Source organism: Oscarella lobularis, chromosome 20, assembly GCF_947507565.1.
Source record: "Oscarella lobularis chromosome 20, ooOscLobu1.1, whole genome shotgun sequence".
In the NCBI taxonomy this organism is placed as follows: domain Eukaryota; kingdom Metazoa; phylum Porifera; class Homoscleromorpha; order Homosclerophorida; family Oscarellidae; genus Oscarella; species Oscarella lobularis.
In genome coordinates, this window is record NC_089194.1 from 1,890,507 (window position 1) to 1,917,059 (window position 26,553).

The 26,553-nt window shown below is 41.0% G+C and overlaps 3 protein-coding genes across 6 annotated transcripts; all 3 read left to right on the plus strand.

Moving 5' to 3' along the window:
* Positions 1-202: 202 nt before the first annotated feature.
* On the plus strand, positions 203-16,889 carry LOC136198999 (sushi, von Willebrand factor type A, EGF and pentraxin domain-containing protein 1-like). Of its 2 annotated transcripts, none has more exons than XM_065989082.1 (32): positions 203-779; positions 833-1,012; positions 1,066-1,236; positions 1,285-1,485; positions 1,534-1,707; positions 1,760-1,939; positions 1,990-2,202; positions 2,255-2,440; positions 2,493-2,672; positions 2,725-2,907; positions 2,960-3,157; positions 3,206-3,382; positions 3,429-3,611; positions 3,662-3,859; positions 3,909-4,085; positions 4,136-4,318; positions 4,370-4,567; positions 4,620-4,793; positions 4,846-5,028; positions 5,089-5,283; positions 5,333-5,512; positions 5,563-5,745; positions 5,797-5,994; positions 6,047-6,220; positions 6,270-6,569; positions 6,626-6,811; positions 6,872-7,093; positions 7,142-7,318; positions 7,374-7,547; positions 7,607-7,660; positions 7,711-7,767; positions 16,447-16,889. In XM_065989082.1, exons 1-32 carry the CDS (start codon positions 251-253, stop codon positions 16,746-16,748), a joined length of 6,270 nt encoding a protein of 2,089 aa, XP_065845154.1. In that variant the 5' UTR covers positions 203-250; the 3' UTR covers positions 16,749-16,889. The 2 variants fall into 2 exon arrangements, with proteins under 2 accessions (XP_065845154.1, XP_065845153.1); XM_065989081.1 differs by lacking the exon at positions 16,447-16,889 and adding an exon at positions 7,838-8,278.
* Positions 8,479-10,799, plus strand: LOC136199025 (C4b-binding protein-like). The gene is made up of 8 exons (XM_065989119.1): positions 8,479-9,038; positions 9,095-9,268; positions 9,317-9,484; positions 9,541-9,723; positions 9,770-9,952; positions 10,003-10,197; positions 10,250-10,423; positions 10,478-10,799. The coding sequence occupies exons 1-8, from the start codon at positions 8,486-8,488 to the stop codon at positions 10,714-10,716; spliced, it is 1,869 nt and encodes a 622-aa protein (XP_065845191.1). The 5' UTR covers positions 8,479-8,485; the 3' UTR covers positions 10,717-10,799.
* Positions 16,769-26,390, plus strand: LOC136199007 (sushi, von Willebrand factor type A, EGF and pentraxin domain-containing protein 1-like). 3 transcript variants are annotated; one of them, XM_065989094.1, is made up of 19 exons: positions 16,769-16,903; positions 16,974-17,653; positions 17,709-17,879; positions 17,932-18,099; positions 18,155-18,337; positions 18,384-18,566; positions 18,618-18,818; positions 18,868-19,047; positions 19,094-19,276; positions 19,330-19,524; positions 19,577-19,750; positions 19,800-20,063; positions 20,120-20,305; positions 20,364-20,585; positions 20,634-20,810; positions 20,866-21,039; positions 21,100-21,153; positions 25,875-25,931; positions 25,981-26,390. In XM_065989094.1, exons 4-19 carry the CDS (start codon positions 17,997-17,999, stop codon positions 26,280-26,282), a joined length of 2,838 nt encoding a protein of 945 aa, XP_065845166.1. In that variant the 5' UTR covers positions 16,769-16,903; positions 16,974-17,653; positions 17,709-17,879; positions 17,932-17,996; the 3' UTR covers positions 26,283-26,390. The 3 variants fall into 3 exon arrangements, with proteins under 3 accessions (XP_065845166.1, XP_065845168.1, XP_065845167.1); XM_065989095.1 differs by lacking the exons at positions 16,769-16,903; positions 25,875-25,931; positions 25,981-26,390 and adding exons at positions 21,204-21,260; positions 21,312-21,725 and having other exon boundaries at positions 17,071-17,653; XM_065989096.1 differs by lacking the exons at positions 18,155-18,337; positions 18,384-18,566; positions 18,618-18,818.
* Positions 26,391-26,553: the final 163 nt, after the last annotated feature.

Sequence of the window (26,553 nt, forward strand, 5' to 3'; positions counted from 1 at the left end):
AGCACTTCTTGTCCGTTTTCGCCCAAGCAAGACAATGAGACGACTGTCGCCGAAAATGGAATGGCCACGCGACGACGCACAGTAGCGCTTCTTTTGAAACTCACTCGTTTAGGAAGTTTTCTCTCCCCCTTTCCTGGGTTCGTGACGTAATTTCGCACGTGCGACCTTATCTCATATCTCATTTGGTCGTGTCTTCGGGGTTGAGTGCACAGTACGGATCTGAGCGAGCTACGCGACGCACGGCTTGGAGATGTTGCGAGTTTTCTTCTTTGTTCTCATTGCGACTGGAACTGCTATTGGACAGTCTCAAGTGGACGACTGTCAATGCCATGGCCTCTTGAACTGGGCGATTGTAAAACCCAAAGCTCATTTGGGTGACTCACCTTTTAATTCCCAAACGGTGGCTCTGAATGCAGTTGACGGAGTCGTTCCGGGAAATGGAGAGTTCAATAAATGCGCAATTACAAAAGATTACGGCACGCCAGAGAAGAAATCTCTGACTATTGACCTTCACCGGACTTATCTGATATCATCAATAAAAACGTACCTGAGGCAAAACCATAGAGCTTCCTGGCAGAATGGGCTTAGAGTCTATGTTGGACCAAACAATAATACCCATGAAGGAAATACTCAGTGTGGATCAGCATACACCTACCAAAATGAGAATTATGAACCTGTATTTAACTGTTCGCCTCCAGTTAAAGGACGATTTGTATTTCTTCTCAAAAATGATACCAGGAGGTTTGGTCTGCAAGTGTGTGAAGTTGCAGTGAAAGGAGGTGAGTCTGCTTTAGTTATGCGGATCTAATGTTTATTTAATCTCTTTATATAGCGGTGACCTGTAACCAGTCTGCTCCTCTTATTCAAAATGCCACCGTCGAATATAACTGCACACCTTGGAATGCATTAGAAGCCACCTATCGTTGCAATGAAGGCTATGTATCAAATGGAGGATATAATATCAGCACTTGCTTTGGAAATGAAACGTGGTCTCAGCCATCTCTAAATTGCAGTATGAAATTAATTTTATATTCAGTTTTAATGTTATTTTTGTTTTTATGGCAGCACGATGTCCACCTCCTCCACCTGAGTATAAAAAGAAAGATTTACTGCTAACAAATAACGTTGACAATATAATTGCTACGTATGCCTGTCCCCATGGCAAGGGTCCTAGACAGCAAACAATGCATTGCGGAGAAGATGGTCAATGGATTGAAGATCTTGAACCATGCAAAGGTGTGAAAGACATTATGATCCATTTTTATTATAATGTTCTTTTCACAGTTCTTTTTTGCTCTAACGTCACCGTGCCTTTGCCCCCATTGACTCTATCAATCGAAGATAACGACAACGTTATTGGAAGCAAAAGGAATTACAGTTGCAATGACAGTTGCTATGAACTGATAGGAACTGCAAATCAGACATGCAATTATTCATCAGACGGACGCCATGCTGTTTGGTCTTCTGAAGTACCAACGTGTGAAAGTAAATTTTGTCATTTGACATGCCTGAACTACTAATTTGTTATTTCAGGAATCGATTGTGGTTTACCTTCTATCATCATTGACTTTTCTACTTCAACCGTGGATTCAACAACGTGCGGAGGAACAGCTACTTATAAATGTGAGGAAGGCTACGAAATGGTTGGCAGCCCAAACGTAACTTGTTCAACAATTGGCCAATGGGGAGAAAGGCCTTCTTGCAAACGTGAGTTCTTAAGAACTTTGGTGGAGGTTTCTAATATATTTCTTTACAATAGCCGTTCGTTGTCCTTCTCCAGTTGGAAACTCGGATCAGCTCAAGACTAACAGCTCTGATTTCACGTATTCAAACGTCATTCAGTTCATTTGCAAGTCCAGTAAAAAAGTTGTTGTGGGAAGTAGAACTAGTCAATGTTTATCAAATGGAATTTGGTCACATGAGCCTCCAAATTGCAAGCGTAAGGTCAATCGCGCAAGAAATGGAAGAGTTTGAAAATATTTCTATTAGGGCCATACTGTATATTCGAGCCACGTTTCCTGCAGAACATGACTGTGAAATTTGAAGATAATAAGAACGAGACAAAGATTTATGCTGACGGCGGGAAAGTTAGAATTTCCTGCGAAGAAGGCTATAAACTTAATGGTTCACAAACAGTCAACTGTACGTCAAATGGAAGCTCACTGAATGGAAATTGGGATTCAGATTTTCCTACTTGCGAAAGTACATAACGCACACATCAATAGTACCTTGGACTATTAGCTGCTATTTTTAGGAATTTCTTGCGGACTTGCTAAACCGTCTCCAAAATTGAATTGGATTAATGGGTCCGGAGACAATTATTATAATGACACAGCTTTTTACAGATGTGCTGAAGGTTACATTCCTCAAACTCCGCAGAAATTTAGATGTGGGTTAAAAGAAACATGGGAAGCAGTGGAAGAACAAGAGCAGTGTTCACGTACTATTATTAAACGGACTAAACTCAAATAAAACATTTTCTTTTCTTTTAGCTGTTAACTGTGGAAAACCTAATGACCCTCAAAATGCATATCATAAATCAAGCAATTACACATTTAAGGCCGAAGTAGAATTTGTTTGCTATAATGGATACAACCTTACTAAAGGAGAAGGAAAATCGTCGTGTGAATCAAGTGGGAAGTGGACACCTGAGCCTCCAAACAGATGCAGAGGTAGAGAAATCAATCATTCAAGTTCAGGGCATGCTAACTAAGAAAATTTTAGCAATGAGTTGTCCTGAGTTCGGTTCATTTGAGAATGGAATAATTCAATCAAAAAATAAACACGTGAATGACACGGCAACATTCAAGTGCAATAAGGGTTACAATTTGGTTGGAGATGAAACTCTAACTTGCCAAGTTATCGACGATGCCGCTTCATGGTCCAATAAACCTCCAACGTGTAAACGTAAGGGACTCATTTTTTCTCAGTTCACCAGATACGGACTGCATTTCTGTAGCTAAAAATTGTGACAGACCACGTGCGCCTCTTAATAATAATGGGAGAGTAGTTGGAGAAGACTTTCACTATCCAAACACGATTGAATTCGTGTGCAATCAGGGATACATACTTACTCCTGCCAAGTCCGTTTGGAGATGCAGTGAAAATGGAAAATGGAAAGATAATGAGAATAGAGAGACTTTTCCAACCTGCGAACGTAAGTGAACGCGTGTGTATGTACTGTAGAGTGAAACAATATTTTTAGCTGTTTACTGCGGGAAACCTGACGATCCTCTCTATGGATATCATAAATCAAACGATTACACATTTAAGGCCGAAGTAGAGTATGCTTGCTACTATGGATACGAGCTTCAAGGAGAAAGAAAAACATCGTGTCAGTCAACTGGGAATTGGGATCCTCAGTCTCCACCAACATGCGAAGGTATGAAATCAATTTCACAGCATGCTGACTAACTAGAAAATTTTAGTGATGAGGTGCTCTGAGTTGGATCCATTTCAGTTTGGAACAGTTCAATTAGAAGGGCGAAACGTAAATGACACGGCAAAATTCATGTGCAATAGCGGTTACGATTTGGTTGGAGCTGAAACTTTGACTTGCAAAGTTATCAACGAAGTCGCTTCGTGGTCTCATGAACCTCCAACGTGTAAACGTAAGGGACTCATTTTTTTCTATTACCAAAATACTGAATTCTTTTTGCAGCTAAAGAATGCAGCAGACCACATGTGCCTAGAAATGGGAGAGTAGTTGGAGAAGACTTTCACTATCCAAACACGATTGAATTCGTGTGCAATCAGGGATACATACTTACTCCTGCAAAGTCGGTTTGGAATTGCAGTGAAAATGGAAAATGGAAATATAATGAGACATGCGAGTGGGGGCAATTTCCAACCTGTGAACGTAAGTGAACGCGTGTGTATGTACTGTAGAGTGAAACAATTTCTTTTAGCTGTTTACTGCGGGAAACCTGACGATCCTCTCCATGGATATCATAAATCAAATAATTACACATTTGAGACCGAAGTAGAGTATGCTTGCTACTATGGATTCGCGCTTCGAGGAGAAAGAAAAACGTGGTGCCAATCGACTGGAAATTGGGATCTTCAGTCTCCACCAACATGCGAAGGTATGCAATCATGTTCACGCGTAATAGCTACAGTAACTGGAAAATTTTAGTGATGACTTGCCCTGATTTGGCTCAAATAAAGTTTGGAAGCGTTGAAGTGACGGGAAATCACGTGAACGACACGGCAACATTCAAGAGCAATAGCGGTTACAATTTGGTTGGACCTGAAACTATAACTTGCAAAGTTATCAATAGTACCGCTTCATGGTCTCATGCATCTCCAATGATTAAAGGTAAGGCTCTTTTCTCTATTTACAAAAATAACTGACTTCTTTTTTATGCAGCTAAAAAATGCGTCAGACCGCGTGGGCCTGTGAATGGAATGAGAGTTGGACAACATATCCGCTATTCAAAGACAATTAAATTTGTGTGTGATCAGGGATACGTACTTACTCCTGCAGCAAAGTCGGTTTGGAGATGCAGCGAGAATGGAAAATGGAAAGATAATGAGAGAAAAGAGACAAATTTTCCAACTTGTGAACGTAGGTGAAAAAGTGCTCACGTACTGTTTGTTATTCATTCCTTTTTTTCCAGCTGTTGACTGTGGAAAACCTGATGATCCTCTCTATGGATATCATAAGAAGCTATCAAACTACAAATTTGAAGCCGAAGTAGAGTATAGTTGCTACTATGGATACAAGCTTCAAGGAAAAGAAAGAGCTGTGTGTCAGTCAACTGGGAATTGGGATTCTCCGCCAACGTGCGAATGTACGAAATCAATTTCACGGCATGTTGACTAACTAAACAATTTTAATTTTAGTGATGAGGTGCCCTGGCTTAGCTCCACCTCAGTTTGGAACAATTCAATTAGAAGGACGAAACGTAAACGACACGGCAAAATTCACGTGCAATAGCGGTTATGATTTGGTTGGAGCTGAAGCTGTGACTTGTGAAGTTATCAACAAAGTCGCTTCATGGTCTCATGAACCTCCAACGTGTAAACGTAAGGTTACCCTTTTTCTATTTATATTTACAAAATGCCGAATTCTTTTCGTACCCGTAGCTAAAAAATGCGCTGAACCACGTGTCTCTAAAAATGGGAGAGTACTTGGAGAAGACTTTCACTATCCCAACACAATTGAGTTTGTGTGCAATCAGGGATACATACTTACTCCCGCAAAGTCGGTTTGGAGATGCGGCGAAAACGGAAAGTGGAAAGATAATGATAAAAGAGAGACAAATTTTCCAACTTGTAGACGTAAGTAAAAGCAGCGTTCACCTACTGTTATTCATTTAATTATTTTTAGCTGTTGACTGTGGGAAACCTGATGATCCTCTCTATGGATATCATAAGAAGCTATCAGGCTACAAATTCAAAGCCGAAGTAGAGTATGCTTGCTACTATGGATACAAGCTTCAAGGAAAAGAAAAAGCTGTGTGTCAGTCAACTGGGAGTTGGGATCCTTCGTCTCCACCAAAATGCAAAGGTAGAAAATCAATTAAGTTTACGTCATGCTAACTAATTAGAAAATTTTAGTGATGAACTGCTCTGAGTTGGATCCACCTGAGTTTGGAGCAGTTCAATTAGAAGGGCGAAACGTAAACGACACGGCAAAATTCATGTGCAATAGCGGTTATGATTTGGTTGGAGATGAAACTTTGACTTGCAAAGTTATCAATAAAGGCGCTTCGTGGTCTCATGTATCTCCAACGTGTAAACGTAAGGTTATTCTTTTTCTATTTACAAAATTCTGAATACCTTTTTGTGTAGCTAAAAAATGCATCAGACCACGTGTGCCTAGAAACGGGAGAGTCGTTGGAGAAGACTTTCACTATCCAAACACAATTGAATTTAGATGCAATCAGGGATACGTACTTACTCCTGAAAATCCGGTCTGGAAATGCAGTGAAGATGGAACATGGAAAGATGATGAGACATGCGAGTGGGAGCAATTTCCAACCTGTGAACGTAAGTTTCAATGTCAGTTATCATGTATAATTCAAACTACGCGCACATTTAGCTGTCAACTGCAGCGAACCTTCAATGATTCCGAATGGGAAATATATAGGAAAAGAATTCACTTTCGGCAAAACAATCACCTATGAGTGCAATTCTGGGTTTAAACGAAGTGCCTGGGTACAATCAACATGTCGTCACACTGGCCAATGGTCTTTACCTCCACCACAGTGTTCACGTAACAGAAAAAACTTATTCAATTATTTGTTGTCAAAAGTGTCTTTTAGAGATAAACTGCTCGTATTTGAGTGCACCTGTTAATGGAAAAATGGAAATTTCTGCCGGCCAAATTATTCCAGGTCCTGACGGTTTTGTCTTCAGTTTCTGTTCAGTTTTGACATTTTCGTGTGACCCTGGCTATGATCTCATGATTTCCGTCAAGATTATCATCAAGATTTTCATAACGATTATGAACAAAACAGCGAATGTAGAAACTGTGCAACTCAAATGCGAACAAGAAGGCGAACAAGAAGAAGCTAGAGGAGTCTGGAAGGGAAAGCTGACTTCACGAGCTCCAACATGCCAACGTAAATAAAAATGACCGTTTACACGGTGTTAACAATTAAAAACACTCTATTTATAGCTAAGGATTGCGGTCCTTTGCCTGATATACAAGATGGGAAGGTTGCCTTCATTCCAAACACGCTTTATCCTGGAAAAGCACACTACTCATGCAACCCCGGTTTCCAGATAGCTGAAGGAGAAGAAGCAGCAGTTAGATGCTGCGGAACAAACGGCATTTGGGAGGGTATCGAACCCCATTGTGAACGTAAGAACAATTACCGTTAATTAAAAAAGGTATTAGTAAAAGTCTCCATTTTCTTTCTAGATAAGTGTGCCAATAAGAACTGCCCTTCGTATCAACTGTGCAAATTAATTAATAACGAAGCAACATGCGTGTGCCTGCAGCGAGACAAGTGCTCCTCCGATTACAATCCTGTATGTGGCGATGACGGGAAAAACTACAATAACGAATGTCTGATGAAAGTCGCTGGATGTCTTGCGGGAAATCCGGACATTAGCGTAGCAAAACGAGGAGACTGCAAATACGGTATAATATTTAAAATCCATAATTTATAATGTATGACGTAACTTCAAGGTGGGGTTTGCCTAACTGAAAAGCCGGCTCCACCAGAGAGAAATCCGTGTCGCGGCTTCTTTACTCGATACTACTATGATTACAGTAGAGGCGAGTGCAAATCGTTTCAGTATGGAGGATGTTTTGAAGGAAGAAACAGCTTCGTTTCCAGAAAGAAGTGCGAAGACACGTGCAAGCGTATGTCTTATAGAACTCGCCAGTGAGACTTTGTAGTGAATTTTTTTTTAATTAGCGGATCCCTGTGGACTGGAAAAGGATCGTGGTCTTTGCTCCGGAAGAGAAGAGCGTTGGTACTACAATAGCGTGACTAAAAGATGCGAACGGTTTGAGTATACCGGTTGCTTTGGAAATGAAAATAATTTTGTCAATGAAGTAAAATGCTATGAGAGATGTGAAGATTATTCCAGTAAGATTTTAGGAGTACTGAAGGTCAGTAGAGTCTACTACGTATTTAATTATTTATAGAACCTACTGTGATAACTACTCTTCCTCCTACCACAGCCCCTCCTTCCATAGAAGGTATCGAGTACGGATAGTGAGTCCTCATTTATTAGAATATGATTTTTTAGAGTGTTGCAATCATACCCTAAAAGGCAATAAAAATATATGCGAAAAAAGCAAATACGGTTAGCAGCTGAGTGTTTTTGGCTGCATAATCATTTATTTATTTATTTATTTATTTATTTATTTTGGCAGTGGTTGCTGCAAAAATTGTGAGAGTAGTAAAGTCTAAGGAGGGCTTCGCAAAATATGAGATAAAGATTACTGACGTTGTGAAGGGAAAAAGGAAGGGAGAACTGTGGGATATGACCAGCCTTGAAATTTCTCGAGTTGGCAAGTGTTCGACCATTCTTTGTCCCCAGTTTGGTGTGGGTGACAAATTTCTTGTGGGTGGTAAAAAACAACGGAATAAAGTAATTCACCTTGATAGAAGGGACAATTATCTAAAGCCATTTGCAAGCGATAAACGAGATCAGTTGCAAAGAGTTTGCAACTGATCTAACATTGACTATTTGTATGTTCTTATTAGAAAACGTCTTCAGTTTTTTCAATGTTTTAGAATACTGCTAGAGGCACTGGCATGTGTTTGGATGTGATCAGCACTTACTGTCAGATCATGCGACCGCAGCAAACTTACGCGCCTTTTCCAAGTGAGCACGACCTCTCCGTTAGGCATGCGCAGTAGCACTTCTTTTAGAAACTGGCGTCTGTCTTTTCTAGAAAATGTTCTCTCCCCCTTTCCACGTTTATGGTGGGTCCGTGACGTAATATCGCACGTGGGACCTTTTATCTGGTCGAAGTGCACAGTACAGATCTGATCGCGAGCTACGCGACGCATTCGAGATGTTGGGAGTTTTCTTTGTTCTTGTTGCGACTGGAACTGCCATTGGAGTGGACGAAATTCAATGCCATAGCTTCTTGAACTGGACGATCGTAAAACCGAACGCTCATTTGGGCTCTCCACCTTTTAATTCCCAAACGGTGGCTCTGAATGCAGTTGACGGAATCGTTCCAAACACTGCGCAGGGGCCGAGAAATGGAGAGTACAACAAATGTGCAATTACAAAAAGCGGTACAGTGAAGAAATCTCTGACTATTGACCTTCACCGGACTTATCTGATATCATCTGTAAAAGTGTACCTGAGGGGAAGCTGGAGAGCTGTCTGGCAGAATGGACTGGAAGTCTATGTTGGACCAAACGATAATACCCATGAAGGAAATACTCAGTGTGGATTAGCATACATCTACCAAAAAGAAAATCCAAATTATGAACCTGTATTTAACTGTTCGCCTCCAGTTAGAGGACGATTTGTATTTCTTCTCAAAAGCGATGACAATGCGCCTCCAAACATACGCAGGCTCGGTCTGCATGTGTGTGAAGTTGCAGTGAAAGGAGGTGAGCCTATTTTAGTTATGCGCATCTAGTTTTTGTTATTTAATCTCTTGATTTAGCCTGTGACCGGTTTGCTCCTCCTATTCGAAATGCCGCCGTCCAGTATAGCTGCACACCTTGGAATACATTAGCAGCCACCTATCATTGTGAAGAAGGCTATGCCACAGATGGAGGATATGATACTAGCACTTGCTTTGTAAATGGAACGTGGTCTTATCCGTCTCTATATTGCAGTATGAAAGTGATTTTATATATTTGCAATGTTAATTTTGTTTTTGCAGGAAAACCATGTCCGCTTCCTCCATCCAAATACAAAGAGTTATTGCTTAGGGAAAACTTTAGGAATATGACGGCTCTCTATGCCTGCCCCTATGGCACAGTGCAGGGGTATCAAATAATGCAATGCGGAGACGATGGTAAATGGATTGAAAATCTTGAATCATGCGAAGGTATAAACGCAATACGTTTTTTATCTTGTGTCTGTTGTCATTGGAACAAATTTTAGCTGTTGACTGTGGAAAACCTGATGACCCTATCTATGGATATCATAGGAAGCTATCAGACGATTACACATTTAAGGCCGAAGTAGAGTATGCTTGCTACTATGGATACGAGCTTCAAGGAGGAAGAAAAGCTTCGTGTCAGTCAACAGGAAATTGGGATTCTCCGTCTCTACCAACATGCGAAGGTACGAAATCAATTTCACGGTATGCTGACTAACTAAAGAATTTTAGTGATGAGGTGCCCTGGGTTAGCTCCACCTCAGTTTGGAACAGTTCAATTAGAAGGGCGAAACGTAAACGACACTGCAAAATTCACGTGCAATAGCGGTTATGATTTGGTTGGAGCTGAAGCTGTGACTTGTGAAGTTATCAACAAAGTCGTTTCATGGTCTCACGAACCTCCAACGTGTAAACGTAAGTTATTCTTTTTCTATTTACAAAATACTGACTTCCTTTTTGTGTAGCTAAAAAATGCATCAGACCACGTGTGCCTGTTAATGGGAGAGTCGTTGGAGAAGACTTTCACTATCCAAATACAATTGAATTCGTGTGCAATCAGGGATACGTACTTACTCCTGCAAAGTCCATTTGGAGATGCAGTGAAAATGGAAAATGGAAAGATAATGAAAGAAGAGAAGCGAATTTTCCAACGTGTGAACGTAAGTTTCAAAATCAGTTATCATTTCTAATTAAAAGTACGGGCACATTTAGCTGTCAGCTGCGGCGGACCTCCAGCTATGCGTAACGGCCATATTAGAGGAAATAATTTCGTATTTGGCAGCAGAGTCGAGTATTACTGTGATAGCGGATTCAAACGCGTGGGTTCCTCAACGTTAGAGTGTATGCACACTAGAAAGTGGTATCCTACTCCTCCAAAGTGCCTAGGTAATAATCTATTTTTAATTAATCTAAAATTACTACTTTGTGAATTTCTTTTAGAATTACTATGTCCTTATTTGAGAGCTCCAGAGAACGGGAAAAGCTTGTTCACAGGTTTGATTGTGGGCTCAGTCGTGCACTACTCGTGCAACCCTGGCTACACAATTGCAATTAACGATGAAAAAGTAGACAACATAGAACAAGTGTCATTACGATGCACACAGATTGGAAATCAAGATTCAGCTACATTAATGTGGAAAGGAGCGTTGACGTCAATGCCTCCAACATGCAAGCCTTGAAATAACTAAAAACAATTAACAGGAATCGTGTCATGTATGTACTCAAGCACGTGCTTTATTTTATACGGACTGTGAGTCAGGCGTGCGCAGTAGCACTTCTTGTCAGTTTTCGCCCAAGCAAGACAATGAGACGACCGTCGCCGAAAATGGAACGGCCACGCGATGATCTGGACGACGCACAGTAGCGCTTCGTTTGAAACTCACTCGTTTAGGAAGTTTTCTCTCCCCCTTTCCTCGGTTCGTGACGTAATTTCGCACGTGGACCTTTTCATCTCATCGTCCGTGTCTTCGGGGTTGAGTGCACAGTCCGGATCTGATCGAGCTACGCGACGCACGGCTTCGAGATGTTGCGAGTTTTCTTCTTTGTTCTGATTGCGACTGGAACTGCTATTGGACAGTCTCCCGACATTCAATGCCATTGCCTCTTGAACTGGACGATTATAGAACCCAAAGCTCATTTAGGTGACTCAGTTTATAATTCCCAAACGGTGGCTCTGAATGCAGTTGACGGAGTCGTTCCGGGAAATGGAGAGTTCAATAAATGCGCAATTACAAAAGATAACGGCACGCCAGAGAAGAAATCTCTGACTATTGACCTTCACCGGACTTATCTGATATCATCAATAAAAACGTACCTGAGGCAAAACCATAGAGCTTCGTGGCAGAATGGGCTTAGAGTCTATGTTGGACCAAACAATAATACCCATGAAGGAAATACTCAGTGTGGATCAAAGTTCACTTACCAAAAGAGAACAGCAATCCGTGAACCTGTATTTATCTGTTCACCTCCAGTTGAAGGACGATTTGTATTTCTTCTCAAAAACGATGCCAATGAGCGTGATTATGTACGCAGGCGTGGTCTGCATGTGTGTGAAGTTGCAGTGAAAGGTGGGCACACACTCGTTGCATTCTATTTTATGAAATGTTATTTAGTGGTGACATTTGACCGGCTTCCTTCTCTTCCAAACGCTTGTTCTTATAGCGCATCGCTGAATACAACGGTCACCTATCATTGTGAAGAAGGCTACGAAATGGTTGGCAGCCCAAACGTAACTTGTTTAACAATTGGCCAATGGGGAGAAATGCCTTCTTGCATACGTGAGTTCTTAAGAACTTTGGTGGAGGTTTCTAATATATTTCTTTACAATAGCCGTTCGTTGTCCTTCTCCAGTTGGAAACTCAGCTCAGCTCCAGACTAACAGCTCAGATTTCACGTATTCAAACGTCGTCCAGTTTAGTTGCAAGGCCAACAAGAGAGTTGTTGTGGGAAGTAAAACAAGCCAATGCTTATCAAATGGAAAGTGGTCACATGAGCCTCCAAAGTGCAAGCGTAAGGTCAATCATGCAAAAGATGGAACAGTTAGAAATATTTCTACTAGGGCCATTCTGTATATTCACGCTGCCTCAAAAAACAAACATGATTGTGAAATTTGAAGATAACAAGAACGAGACAAAGATTTCTGCTGACGGCGGGAAAGTTAAATTTTCTTGCAAAGAAGGCTATAAACTTACTGGTTCACAAACAGTCCACTGTAAATCAAATGGAATCTCAGTGAATGGCGATTGGAATTCAGATTTTCCTACTTGCGAAAGTACATACGCGCGCATGAATGCGACTGTACCTTGGACTAATTGCTGATATTTATAGGAATTTCTTGTGGACATCCTAAACTGTCTCAGAAATTGATTTGGATTAATGGGTCCAGAGATAATTATTATAATGACACGGCTTTCTACAGATGTGCTGAAGGTTACATTCCTCAAATTCCGCAGAAATTTAGATGTGGGTTAAAAGAAACGTGGGAAGCAGTGAAAAAACAAGAGCAGTGTTCACGTACTGTCATTAGAACAAACTAAAATTCGAATGAAACATTTTTCTTTCCCTTTAGCTGTTGACTGTGAAAAACCTGGTGACCCTGGCAATGGATATCATAGACAGCTATCAAACAACTACAAATTCGAGGCAGAAATAGAGTATGCTTGCCACTATGGATACAAACTTCAAGGAGAAAAGAAAGCGTTATGCCAATCAACTGGGAATTGGGGTCCTCAGTCTCCACCAACATGCGAAGGTATGCAGTCAGGTTCACGCATAATAACTACAGTAACTGGAAAATTTTAGTGATGACTTGCCCTGATTTGCCTCAATTAAAGTCTGGAAGTGTTGAAGTGACGGGAAATCACGTAAACGATACGGCAACATTCAAGTGCAATGGCGGTTATGATTTGGCTGGACCTCAAACTATAACTTGCAGAGTTATCAACGAAGTCGTTTCATGGTCTCATGTATCTCCAACGTGTAAACGTAAGACTGTTTTCTTTTTAGTTACAAAATACTGACTTTCTTTTTTTATTTAGGTAAAAAATGCATCAGACCACGTGTGCCTGTGAATGGAAAGAGAGTTGGACACCATTTCCGCTATCCAAAGACAATTAAATTTGTGTGCGATCAGGGATACGTACTTACTCCTGCAGCAAAGTCGGTTTGGAGATGCAGCGAGAATGGAAAATGGAAAGATAATAAACAAAAAGAGACGAATTTTCCAACCTGTGAACGTAGGTGAAAAAAGTGCTCACGTACTGTTATTCATTCTTTTTTTCTAGCTGTTGACTGTGGAAAACCTGATGATCCTCTCTATGGATATCATAAGAAGCTATCAAACAACTACAAATTCAACGCTGAAGTAGAGTATGCTTGTTACTATGGATACGCGCTTCAAGGAAAAGAAAAAGCTGTGTGTCAGTCAACTGAGAATTGGGATCCTTCGTCTCCACCAAAATGCAAAGGTAGAAAATCAATTAAGTTTACGTCATGCTAACTAACTAAAAAATTTTAGTGATGATGTGCCCTAAGTTAGCTCAACCTCAGTTTGGAACAGTTCAATTAGAAAGGCGAAACGTAAACGACACGGCAAAATTCATCTGCAATAGCGGTTATGATTTGGTTGGACACAAAGCTGTGACTTGCAAAGTTATCAACAAAGTCGCGTCATGGTCTCATGTGTCTCCAATGTGTAAACGTAAGGTTATTCTTTTTCTATTTACAAAATACTGAATTCTTTTTTATGCAGCTAAACGATGCAGCAGACCACCTGTGCTTGCTAATAGAGAAATAGTTGGAGAAGACTTTCACTATCCAAACACAATTAAATTCGCTTGCAATAAGGGATACATACTTACTCCTGCAAAGTCGGTTTGGAGATGCAGTGAAAACGGAGAATGGAAAGATAATAAAAACGAAGAGAGTGAGACAAACTTTCCAACCTGTAGACGTAAGTGAAAGCAGCGCTCACGTATTGTTATTCATTTAATTCTTTTTAGCTGTTGACTGTGAAAAACCTGATGATCCTGTCAATGGATACCACAGGAAGCTATCAAACTACAAATTTGAAGCCGAGGTAGAGTATAGTTGCTACTATGGATACAAGCTTCAAGGAAAAGAAAGAGCTGTGTGTCAGTCAACAGGGAAATGGGATCTTCAGTCTTTACCAACATGCAAAGGTACGAAATCAATTTCACGGCATGCTGACTAACTAAACAATTTTAATTTTAGTGATGAGGTGCCCTGGCTTAGCTCCACCTCAGTTTGGAACAATTCAATTAGAAGGGCGAAACGTAAACGACACGGCAAAATTCACGTGCAATAGCGGTTATGATTTGGTTGGAGCTGAAGCTGTGACTTGTGAAGTTATCAACGAAGTCGTTTCATGGTCTCATGAACCTCCAACGTGTAAACGTAAGGGACTCATTTTTTTCAGTTTACCAGATACGGACTGCATTTCTGTAGCTAAAAGATGCCGCAGACCACGTGCGCCTGTTAATGGAAGAATAGTTGGAGAAGACTTTCACTATCCAAACACAATTGAATTTCGATGCAATCAGGGATACGTACTACTTACTCCTGAAAATCCGGTCTGGAAATGCAGTAAAGATGGAAAATGGAAAGATAATGAGAGAAGAGAGACGAAATTTCCAACGTGTGAACGTAAGTTTCCAAGTCGCTTATCACGTATGATTCAAAGTACATTTAGCTGTCAACTGTGGCGAACCTTCAATGATTCCTAATGGAAAATATGAAGGAAAAGAGTTCACTTTTGGCAAAAAAATTACCTATGAGTGCAATCCTGGGTTTAAACGAAGTGCCTGGGTACAATCGACATGTCTTTACACTGGCAACTGGTCTTTACCTCCACCACAGTGTTCACGTAACAAAGAGAACTTATTCAATTAGTAACATGTTGTCAAAAGTGTCTTTAGAGATATACTGCCCGTATTTGAGTTCACCTGATAATGGAAGAACTGAACTTTCCGCCGGCCTCAGTTTTGGTTCAGTCGTGACATTTTCGTGTAACCATGGCCATGACGTCACGATTAACAACGAAAAAGCGAATGTAGAAACTGTGCAACTCAAATGTGAACAAGAAGGCCGACAAGAAAGAGCTAGAGGAGTCTGGAGGGGAAAGTTGACTTCACGAGCTCCAACATGCCAACGTAAATAAAAATGACCGTTTACACGGTGTTAACAATTAAAAGCACTCTATTTATAGCTAAGGATTGCGGTCCTTTGCCTGATATACAAGATGGAAACGTGGATATTACAAGCACGCTTTATCCTGGAAAAGCACGCTACTCATGCAACCCCGGTTTCCAGATAGCTGAAGGAGAGGAAGCAGCAGTTAGATCATGCGGAACAAACGGCATTTGGGAGGGTATCGAACCCCACTGTGAACGTAATACCGTTAATTAAAAAGGTATTAGTAAAAGTCTCCATTTTCTTTCTAGATAAGTGTGCCACTAAGATTTGCCCTTCGTATCAACTGTGCAAAATAATAAATAACGAAGCGGCGTGCGTGTGCCTGCAGCGAGACAAGTGCTCCTCCGATTACAATCCTGTATGTGGCGATAACGGGAAAAACTACAATAACGAATGTCTGATGAAAGTCGCTGGATGTCTGGCGGGAAATCCGGACATTAGCGTAGCAAAAAGAGGAGACTGCAAATACGGTATAATATTTAAAATCCATAATTTATAATGTATGACGTAACTTCAAGGTGGGGTTTGCCGGACCGAAAAGCCGGCTCCACCAGAGAGAAATCCGTGTCGCGGCTTTTTTACTCGATACTACTATGATTACACTAGAAGCAAGTGCAAATCGTTTCAGTATGGAGGATGCTTTGAAGGAAGAAACAGCTTCGTTTCCAGAAAGAAGTGCGAAGACACGTGCAAGCGTATGTCTTATAGAACTCGCCAGTGAGACTTTGTAGTGAATTTTTTTTTGAATTAGCGGATCCCTGTGGACTGGAAAAGGATCCTGGTCTTTGCTCCGGAAGAGAAGCGCGTTGGTACTACAATAGCGCGACTAAAAGATGTGAACGGTTTGAGTATACCGGTTGCTTTGGAAATGAAAATAATTTCGTCAGTGAAGCAAAATGCTATGAGAGATGTGAAGATTATTCCAGTAAGATTTTAGCAGTACTGAAGGTCAGTAGAGTCTAACTACGTATTTAATTATTTATAGAACCTACTGTGATAACTACTCTTCCTCCTACCACAGCCCCTCCTTCCATAGAAGGTATGGAGTACGGCTAGTGAGTTCTCATTTATTAGAATATGATTTTTTAGAGTGTTGCAATCATACCCTAAAAGGCAATAAAAAGATATGCGAAGAAAGCAAATACGGTTAGCCGCTGAGTGTTTTTGGCTGCATAATCATTTATTTGTTTTGACAGTGGTTGCTGCAAGAGTTACGAGAGTAGTAAAGTCTAAGGAGGGCTTAGCAAAATATGAGATAAAGATTACTGACGTTGTGAAGGGAAAAAGGAAGGGAGAACTGTGGGATATGACCAGCCTTGAAATTTCTCGAGTTGGCAAGTGTTCGACCATTCTTTGCCCCCAGTTTGGTGTGGGTGACAAATTTCTTATGGGCGGTAAAAAACAACGGAATAAAGTAATTCACCTTGATAGAAGGGACAATTATCTAAAGCCATTTGCAAAGGATAAACGAGATCAGTTGCAAAGAGTTTGCAATTGATCTAACATTGACTATTTGTATGTTCTTATTAGAAAACGTGTTCAGTTTTTTTTCAATGTTTTAGAATACTGCTAGAGGCACTGGCATGTGTTTGGATGTGATCAGCACTTACTGTCAGATCATGCGACCGCAGCAAACTTACGCGCCTTTTCCAAGTGAGCACGACCTCTCCGTTAGGCATGCGCAGTAGCGCTTCTTTTAGAAACTGGCGTCTGTCTTTTGTAGGAAATGTTCTCTCCCCCTTTCCACGTTTATGGTGACGTAATATCGCACGTGGGACCTTTTATCTGGTCGAAGTGCACAGTACAGATCTGATCGAGCTACGCGACGCATTCGAGATGTTGGGAGTTTTCTTTGTTCTCATTGCGACTGGAACTGCCATTGGACAGTCTCGAGTGGACGAAATTCAATGCCATAGCTTCTTGAACTGGACGATCGTAAAACCCAAAGCTCATTTGGGCTCTCCACCTTTTCATCCAGGTGAAACGGTGGCTATGAATGCAGTTGACGGAATCGTTCCAAACACCGCGCAGGGGCCGGGAAATGGAGAGTTCCGTAAATGTGCAATGACAAAAGGCGTCACAGCGAAGAAATCTCTGACTATTGACCTTCACCGAACTTATCTGATATCATCTGTGAAAACGTACCTGAGGCAAAACATAAGAGCTGTCTGGCAGAATGGACTGGAAGTCTATGTTGGACCAAACGATAATACCCATGAAGGAAATACTCAGTGTGGATCAGCATACATCTACAAAAAAAAAATCCAAATTATGAACCTGTATTTAACTGTTCACCTCCAGTTAGAGGACGATTTGTATTTCTTCTCAAAAGCGATGCCAATGAGCGTGATTTTATACGCAAGCATGGTGTGCATGTGTGTGAAGTTGCTGTGGTGGAAGGAGGCGAGTCTATTTTAGTTATAGGCATCTAATTTTGTTATTTAATCTCTTGATTTAGCCTGTGACCAGTCTGCTCCTCCTATTCGAAATGCCGCCGTCCAGTATAGCTGCACGCCTTGGAATACATTAGAAGCCACCTATCATTGTGAAGAAGGCTATGCCACAGATGGAGGATATGATACTAGCACTTGCTTTGGTGGAACGTGGTCTCATCCATCTCTATATTGCAGTATGAAAGTGATTTTATATATTTGCAATGTTAATTAATTTTGTTTTTGCAGGAAAACCGTGTCCGCTTCCTCCATCCAAATACAAAGAGTTATTGCTTAGGGAAAACTTTAGGAATATGGCGGCTCTCTATGCCTGTCCCTATGGCACAGTGCACGGATATCAAATAATGCAATGCGGAGACGATGGTAAATGGATTGAAAATCTTAAACCATGTGAAGGTATAAATGAAATGCGTTTTTATCTTGTGTCTATTGTCATTGCAACGAATTTTAGCTGTTGACTGTGGGAAACCTAATGATCCTCTCTATGGATATCATTGGCAGCTATCAGATGATTACACATTTAAGGCCGAAATAGAGTATGATTGCTACTATGGATACGAGCTTCAAGGAGGAAGAAAAGCTTCGTGTCAATCAACTGGGAAATGGGATCTTCAGTCTTTACCAGTATGCCAAGGTATGAAATCAATTTCATGACATTCTGACTAACTAAAGAATTTTAGTGATGAGTTGTCCTGAGTTAGCTCCACCTCAGTTTGGAACAGTTCAATTAGAAGGGCGAAACGTAAACGACACGGCAAAATTCATGTGCGATAGCGGTTACGATTTGGTTGGACACCACGCTGTAACTTGCAAAGTTATCAACAAAATCGCTTCATGGTCTCATCTATCTCCAACTTGTCAACGTAAGGTTATTCTTTTTCTATTTACAAAATTCTGAGTTCCTTTTTGTGTAGCTAAAAAATGCATCAGACCACGTGTTCCTGTTAATGGGAGAATTATTGGAGAAGACTTTCACTATCCAAACATAATTGAATTCGTGTGCAATCAGGGATACATACTTACTCCTGCAAAGTCCGTTTGGAGATGCATGGAAAATGGAAAATGGAAAGATGATGAGAAAGAAGAGACGGATTTAATTTTTCCAACCTGTGAACGTAAGTAAAAGCAGCGTTCACCTACTGTTATTCATTTAATTCTTTTTAGCTGTTGACTGTGGAAAACCTGACGATCCTCTCTATGGATACCACAGAAAGCTATCAAGCTACAAATTCAAAGCCGAAGTAGAGTATGCTTGCTACTATGGATACGAGCTTCAAGGAGAAAGAAAAGCTTTGTGTCAGTCAACAGGGAATTGGGATTCTCCGTCTCCACCTAAATGCGAAGGTACGAAATCAATTTCACGGCATGCTGACTAACTAAGCAATTTTAGTGATGAGGTGCCCTGGGTTAGCTCCACCTCAGTTTGGAGCAGTTCAGTTAGAAGGGCGAAACGTAAATGACACGGCCAAATTCATGTGCAATAGCGGTTATAATTTGGTTGGAGATGAAACTTTGACTTGTAAAGTTATCAATAAAGGCGCTTCGTGGTCTCATGTACCTCCAACGTGTCAACGTAAGGTTGTTCTTTTTCTATTTACAAAATACTGAATTCTTTTTTTTATGCAGCTAAACAATGCGGTGCGCCGCCTGTGCCTGTTAATGGAGAAATAGTTGGAGAAGACTTTCACTATCCAAACACAATTAAATTCACTTGCAATAAGGGATACATACTTACTCCTGCAAAGTCCGTTTGGAGATGCAGCGAAAATGGAAAATGGAAAGATAATGAGAGAAGAGAGACGAAATTTCCAACGTGTGAACGTAAGTTTCAAAGTTAGCTATTACGTATGATTTAAACTACGTGCACATTTAGCTGTCAACTGCGGCGAACCTTCAATGATTCCTAATGGGAAATATATAGGAAAAGAATTCACTTTCGGCAAAAGAATCACCTATGAGTGCAATTCTGGGTTTAAACGAAGTGCCTGGGTACAATCGACATGTCTTCACACTGGCCACTGGTCTTTACCTCCACCACAGTGTTCACGTAACAGAAAAAACGTATTCAATTATTTGTTCTCAAAAGTGTTTTTTAGAGATAAACTGCTCGCATTTGAGTGCACCTGATAATGGAAAAATGGAAATTTCTGCCGGCCAAATTATTCCAGGTCCTGACGGTTTTGTCTTCAGTTTCGGTTCAGTTGTGACGTTTTGGTGTTGTCCCGGCCATGACCTCACGATTAACAACAAAAAAGCGAATGTAGAAACTGTGCAACTCAAATGCGAACAAGAAGGCGAACAAGAAAGAGCTAGAGGAGTCTGGAAGGGAAAGTTGACTTCACAACCTCCCACATGCCCGGGTAAATAAAAACGACCGTCCACACGGCGTTAACAATTAAAAACAGTCTATTTATAGCTAAGAATTGCGGTCCTTTGCCTGATATTCCAAATGGGAAAGTGGCCTTCATCCCAAACAAGTCTTATCCTGGAAAAGCACACTACTCATGCAACCCCGGTTTCCAGATAGCTGAAGGAGAAGATGCAGCAGTTAGATCATGCGGAACAAACGGCATTTGGGACGGTTTTGAACCCCACTGCCAACGTAAGAACAATTACCGTTAATTAAAAGGTATTAGTAAAAGTCTCCATTTTCTTTCTAGATAAGTGTGCCACTAAGATTTGCCCTTCGTATCAACTGTGCAAATTAATAAATAACGAAGCAACATGCGTGTGCCTGCAGCGAGACAAGTGCTCCTCCGATTACAATCCTGTATGTGGCGATGACGGGAAAAACTACAATAACGAATGTCTGATGAAAGTCGCTGGATGTCTTGCGGGAAATCCGGACATTAGCGTAGCAAAACGAGGAGACTGCAAATACGGTATAATATTTAAAATCCATAATTTATAATGTATGACGTAACTTCAAGGTGGGGTTTGCCTGACCGAAAGGCCGTCTCCACCAGAGGAAAATCCTCGTTGCGGCTTCTTTACTCGATACTACTATGATTACACTAGAGGCGAGTGCAAATTGTTTCAGTTTGGAGGATGCTTTGTAGGCAGAAACAGCTTCGTTTCCAGAAAGAAGTGCGAAGACACGTGCAAGCGTATGTCTTATAGAACTCTCCAGTGAGACTTTGTAGTGAATTTTTCTTAAATTAGCGGATCCTTGTGGATTGGAAAAGGATCCTGGTCTTTGCTCCGGAAGAGAAGAGCGTTGGTACTACAATAGCGTGACTAAAAGATGCGAACGGTTTGACTATACCGGTTGCTTTGGAAATGAAAATAATTTTGTCAATGAAGCAAAATGCTATGAGAGATGTGAAGATTATTCCAGTAAGATTTTAGGAGTACTGAAGGTCAGTAGAGTTTAACTACGTATTTAATTATTTATAGAACCTACTGTGATAACTACTCTTCCTCCTACCACCGCCCCTCCTTCCATAGAAGGTATGGAGTACGGCTAGTGAGTTCTCATTTATTAGAATATGATTTTTTAGAGTGTTGCAATCATACCCTGAAAGGCAATAGAAAGATATGCGAAGAAAGCAATTACGGTTAGCTGCTTGGTTAAGAACTCTGGCTGCATAACTATTTATTTTTGACAGTGGTTGCTGCAAAAGTTGTGAAAGTAGAAGAGTCTAAGGAGGGCTTCGCAAAATATGAGATAAAGATTACTGACGTTCTCAAGGAAAATAGGAAGGGAGAACTGTGGGATGTGACCAGCCTAGAAATTTCTCGAGTTTACAAGTGTTCGACTATTCTTTGCCCCCAGTTTGGTGTTGGTCACAAATTTCTTGTGGGTGGTAAAGCGCGACGGAATAAAGTAATTCACCTTGATAGAAAGGACAATTATCTAAAGCCATTTGCAAGCGATAAACGAGATCAGTTGCAAAGAGTTTGCAACTGATCTAACATTGACTATTTGTATGTTCTTATTAGAAAACGTCTTCAGTTTTTTTTCAATGTTTTAGAATACTACTAGAGGCACTGGCATGTGTTTGGATGACTTTCACGTGACTAAGCAACGACCTCTTTGTTAGACATGCGCAGTAGAGCTTCTTTTTGGAACTGGCGTCTGTCTTTTTAGTTCTCTCGCGTTTATGGTAGGTACGTGACGTAATGTTGCACGTGGGACCTTTTTATCTGGTCGTGTCTTAGGGGTGATGTTGCGAGTTGTTTTCTTTGTTCTTATTGCGACTGGAAGTGCTATTGGACAGTCTCCAGTGTACGACATTCAATGCCATGGCCTCTTGAACTGGACGATTATAGAACCTAAAGCTCATTTGGGTTCTCGACCTTTTAATTCCCAAACGGTGGCTCTGAATGCAGTTGACGGAATCGTTCCAAACACTGCGCAGGGGCCGAGAAATGGAGAGTTCGAAAAATGCGCAATAACAAAAGACGGCACAGCGAAGAAATCTCTGACTATTGACCTTCACCGAACTTATCTGATATCATCTGTGAAAACGTACCTGAGGCAAAACATTAGAGCTGTCTGGCAGAATGGACTAAAAGTCTATGTTGGACCAAACGATAATACCCATGAAGGAAATACTCAGTGTGGATCAGCATACATCTACCAAAAAGAAAATCAAAATTATGAACCTGTATTTAACTGTTCGCCTCCAGTTAGAGGACGATTTGTATTTCTTCTCAAAAGCGATGACAATGCGCCTTCATACAGACGCAAGTATGGTCTGCAGGTGTGTGAAGTTGCTGTGAAAGGAGGCGAGTCTATTTTAGTTATAGGCATCTAATTTTTGTTATTTAATCTCTTGATTTAGCCTGTGACCAGTCTGCTCCTCCTATTCGAAATGCCGCCGTCCAGTATAGCTGCACACCTTGGAATACATTAGCAGCCACCTATCATTGTGAAGAAGGCTATGCCACAGATGGGGGATATGATACTAGCACTTGCTTTGGAAATGGATCGTGGCCTCATCCATCTCTATATTGCAGTATGAAAGTGATTTTATATATTTGCAATGTTAATTTTGTTTTTGCAGGAAAACCATGTCCACTTCCTCCATCCAAATGCAAAGAGTTATTGCTTAGGGAAAACTTTAGGAATATGGCGGCTCTCTATGCCTGTCCCTATGGCACAGTGCACGGATATCAAATAATGCAATGCGGAGACGATGGTAAATGGATTGAAAATCTTGAACCATGTGAAGGTATAAACGCAATACGTTTTTATCTTGTGTCTATTGCCATTGGAACGAATTTTAGCTGTTGACTGTGGAAAACCTGATGATCCTATCTATGGATATCATAGGAAGCTATCAAACAATTACAAATTCAAAGCCAAAATAGAGTATGCTTGCTACTATGGATACAAGCTTCAAGGAGAAAGAAAAGCTTCGTGTCAGTCAACAGGGAATTGGGATTCTCCGTCTCTACCAACATGCGAAGGTACGAAATCAATTTCACCGTATGCTGACTAACTAAACAATTTTAGTGATGAGGTGCCCTGGGTTAGCTCCACCTCAGTTTGGAACAGTTCAATTAGAAGGGCGAAACGTAAACGACACAGCCGAATTCATGTGCAATAGCGGTTATGATTTGGTTGGACCTGAAACGTTGACTTGCAAAGTTGTCAATAATGATGCTTCATGGTCTCATCTATCTCCAAAGTGTAAACGTAAGGCTGTTTTTTCTATTTACAAAAATACTGACTTCTTTTTTATTTAGCTAAAAAATGCACCAGACCACGTGTGCCTGTGAATGGAAATATAGTTGGACACCATTTCCGCTATCCAAAGACAATTAAATTTGTGTGCAATCAGGGATACATACTTACTCCCGCAAAGTCTGTTTGGAGATGCAGCGAAAACGGAAATTGGAAAGATAATGAAAGAAGAGAGACAAACTTTCCAACGTGTGAACGTAAGTTTCAAAGTCGGTTATCATTTCTAATTGAAAGTATAGGCACATTTAGCTTTCAGCTGCGGCGGACCTCCAGCGATACGTAATGGCCATTTCAGAGGAAATAATTTTGTATTTGGCAGCAGAGTTGAGTATTACTGTGATAGTGGATTCAAACGCGTGGGTTCTTCAACGTTAGAGTGCATACACACTAGCAAGTGGTATCCTACTCCTCCAAAGTGCCTAGGTAATAATCTATTTTTAATCTAAAATTACTACTGTATGAATTTCTTTTAGAATTACTATGTCCTTATTTGAGACCTCCAGAGAACGGGAAAAGCTTGTTTACAGGTTTGATTGTGGGCTCAGTCGTGCACTACTCCTGCAACTCTGGCTACACAATTGCAATTAATGACGAAAAAGTAGACAACATAGAACAAGTGTCATTACAATGCACACAGATTGGAAATCAAGATACGGCCAGGTCAATGTGGGAAGGAGCCTTGACGTCAATGCCTCCAACATGCAAGCCTTCAAATAGCTAAAAACAATTAACAGGGATCGTGTCATGTATGTACTCAAGCACGTGCTTTATTTTATACGGACTGTGAGTCAGGCGTGCGCAATAGCACTTCTTGTCCGTTTTCGCCCAAGCAAGACAATGAGACGACCGTCGCCGAAAATGGAATGGCCACGCGATGATCTGGACGACGCACAGTAGCGCTTCGTTTGAAACTCACTCGTTTAGGAAGTTTTCTCTCCTCCTTTCGCGTTTATGGGTTCGTGACGTAATTTCGCACGTGGACCTTTTCATCTCATCGTCGTGTCTTAGGGGTGAAGTGCACAGTCCGGATCTGAGCGAGCATTCGAGATGTTGCGAGTTTTCTTCTTTGTTCTGATTGCAACTGGAACTGCTATTGGACAGTCTCAAGTGGACGACATTCAATGCTATGGCTGGCTGAACTGGACGATTATAGAACCCAAAGCTCATTTGGGTTCGTCACCTTTTGATCCTCAAACGGTGGCTCTGAATGCAGTTGACGGAGTCGTTCCAAACACTGCGAAAGGCCAGTTCGAAAAATGCGTAATTACAAAAGGCGGCACAGCGAAGAAATCTCTGACTATTGACCTTCACCGGACTTATCTGATATCATCTGTGAAAACGTACCTGAGGGAAACTTACAGAGCAATCTGGCAGAATGGACTAAAAGTCTATGTTGGACCAATCAATAATACCCATGAAGGAAATACCCAGTGTGGATTAGCATATATTCATCAAAGGGACAATCCAAATTATGAACCTGTATTTAACTTTTCGCCTTCAGTTGAAGGACGTTTTGTATTTCTTCTCAAAAGCGATGACAATGCGCCTCCAAACATACGCAGGCAAGGTCTGCAGGTGTGTGAAGTTGCAGTGAATGGAGGCGAGTCTATTTTAATGTTTAATTAAAGCGAAATCTTTTTCATTCTAGATAAGTGTTACTGCCCTCCGTATCAAGTGCGTAAAAGAATAGATAACAAAGCAAAGTGCGTGTGTCTGCACCGTGACATGTGCTCCTCCGATTACAATCCTGTATGTGGCGATGATGGGAAAAACTACAACAACGAATGCTTGATGAAAGTCGCTTGATGTCTGGCGGAAAATCCGGGCATCAGCGTAGCAAAACAAGGGAACTGCAAATACGGTATAATATTAATTAAAGGCCATAATTTATAATGTATGACGTAACTTCAAGGTGGGGTTTGCCTGACCGAAAAGCCGGCTCCACCAGAGGAAAATCCTCGTTGCGGCTTCTTTACTCGATACTACTATGATTACAATAGAGGCGAGTGCAAATCGTTTCAGTTTGGAGGATGCTTTGTAGGCAGAAACAGCTTCGTTTCCAGAAAGAAGTGCGAAGACACGTGCAAGCGTATGTCCTATAGAACTCGTCAGCGAGACTTTGCAGTCACCTACCTTTAATTAGTGGATCCTTGTGGACTGGAAAAGGATCGTGGTCTTTGCTCCGGAAGAGAAGAGCGTTGGTACTATAATAGCGTGACTAAACGATGCGAACGGTTTGAGTATACCGGTTGCTTTGGAAATGAAAATAATTTCGTCAATGAAGCAAAATGCTATGAGAGATGTGAAGATTATTCCAGTAAGATTTTAGGAGTACCGAAGGTCAGTAGAGTCTACTACGTATTTAATTATTTATAGAACCTACTGTGATAACTACTCTTCCTCCTACTACACCCCCTCCTTCCATAGAAGGTATGGAGTACGGATAGTGAGTCCTCATTTATTAGAATATGATTTTTAGAGTGTTGCAATCATACCCTAAAAGGCAATAAAAATATATGCGAAGAAAGCAAATACGGTTAGCCGCTGAGTGTTTTTGGCTGCATAATCATTATTTGTTTTGGCAGTGGTTGCTGCAAAAATTGTGAGAGTAGTAAAGTTTAAGGAGGGCTTCGCAAAATATGAGATAAAGGTCACTGACGTTGTGAAGGGAAAAAGGAAGGGAGAACTGTGGGATATGACCAGCCTTGAAATTTCTCGAGTTGGCAAGTGTTCGACCATTCTTTGCCCCCAGTTTGGTGTGGGTGACAAATTTCTTGTGGGTGGTAAAAAACAACGGAATAAAGTAATTCACCTTGATAGAAGGGACAATTATCTAAAGCCATTTGCAAAGGATAAACGAGATCAGTTGCAAAGAGTTTGCAACTGATTTAACATTGACTATTTGTATGTTCTTATTAGAAAAAGTGTTCAGTTTTTTTTTCAATGTTTTAGAATACTGCTAGAGGCACTGGCATGTGTTTGGATGTGATCAGCACTTACTGTCAGATCATGCGACCACAGCAAACTTACGCGCCTTTTTCCAAGTGAGCACGACCGCTTCTTTTAGAAACTGGCGCCTGTCTTTTCTAGGGAATGTTCTCTCCCTTTCCGCTTTTATGGTGGGTTCGTGACGTAATATTGCACGTGGGACCTTTTTA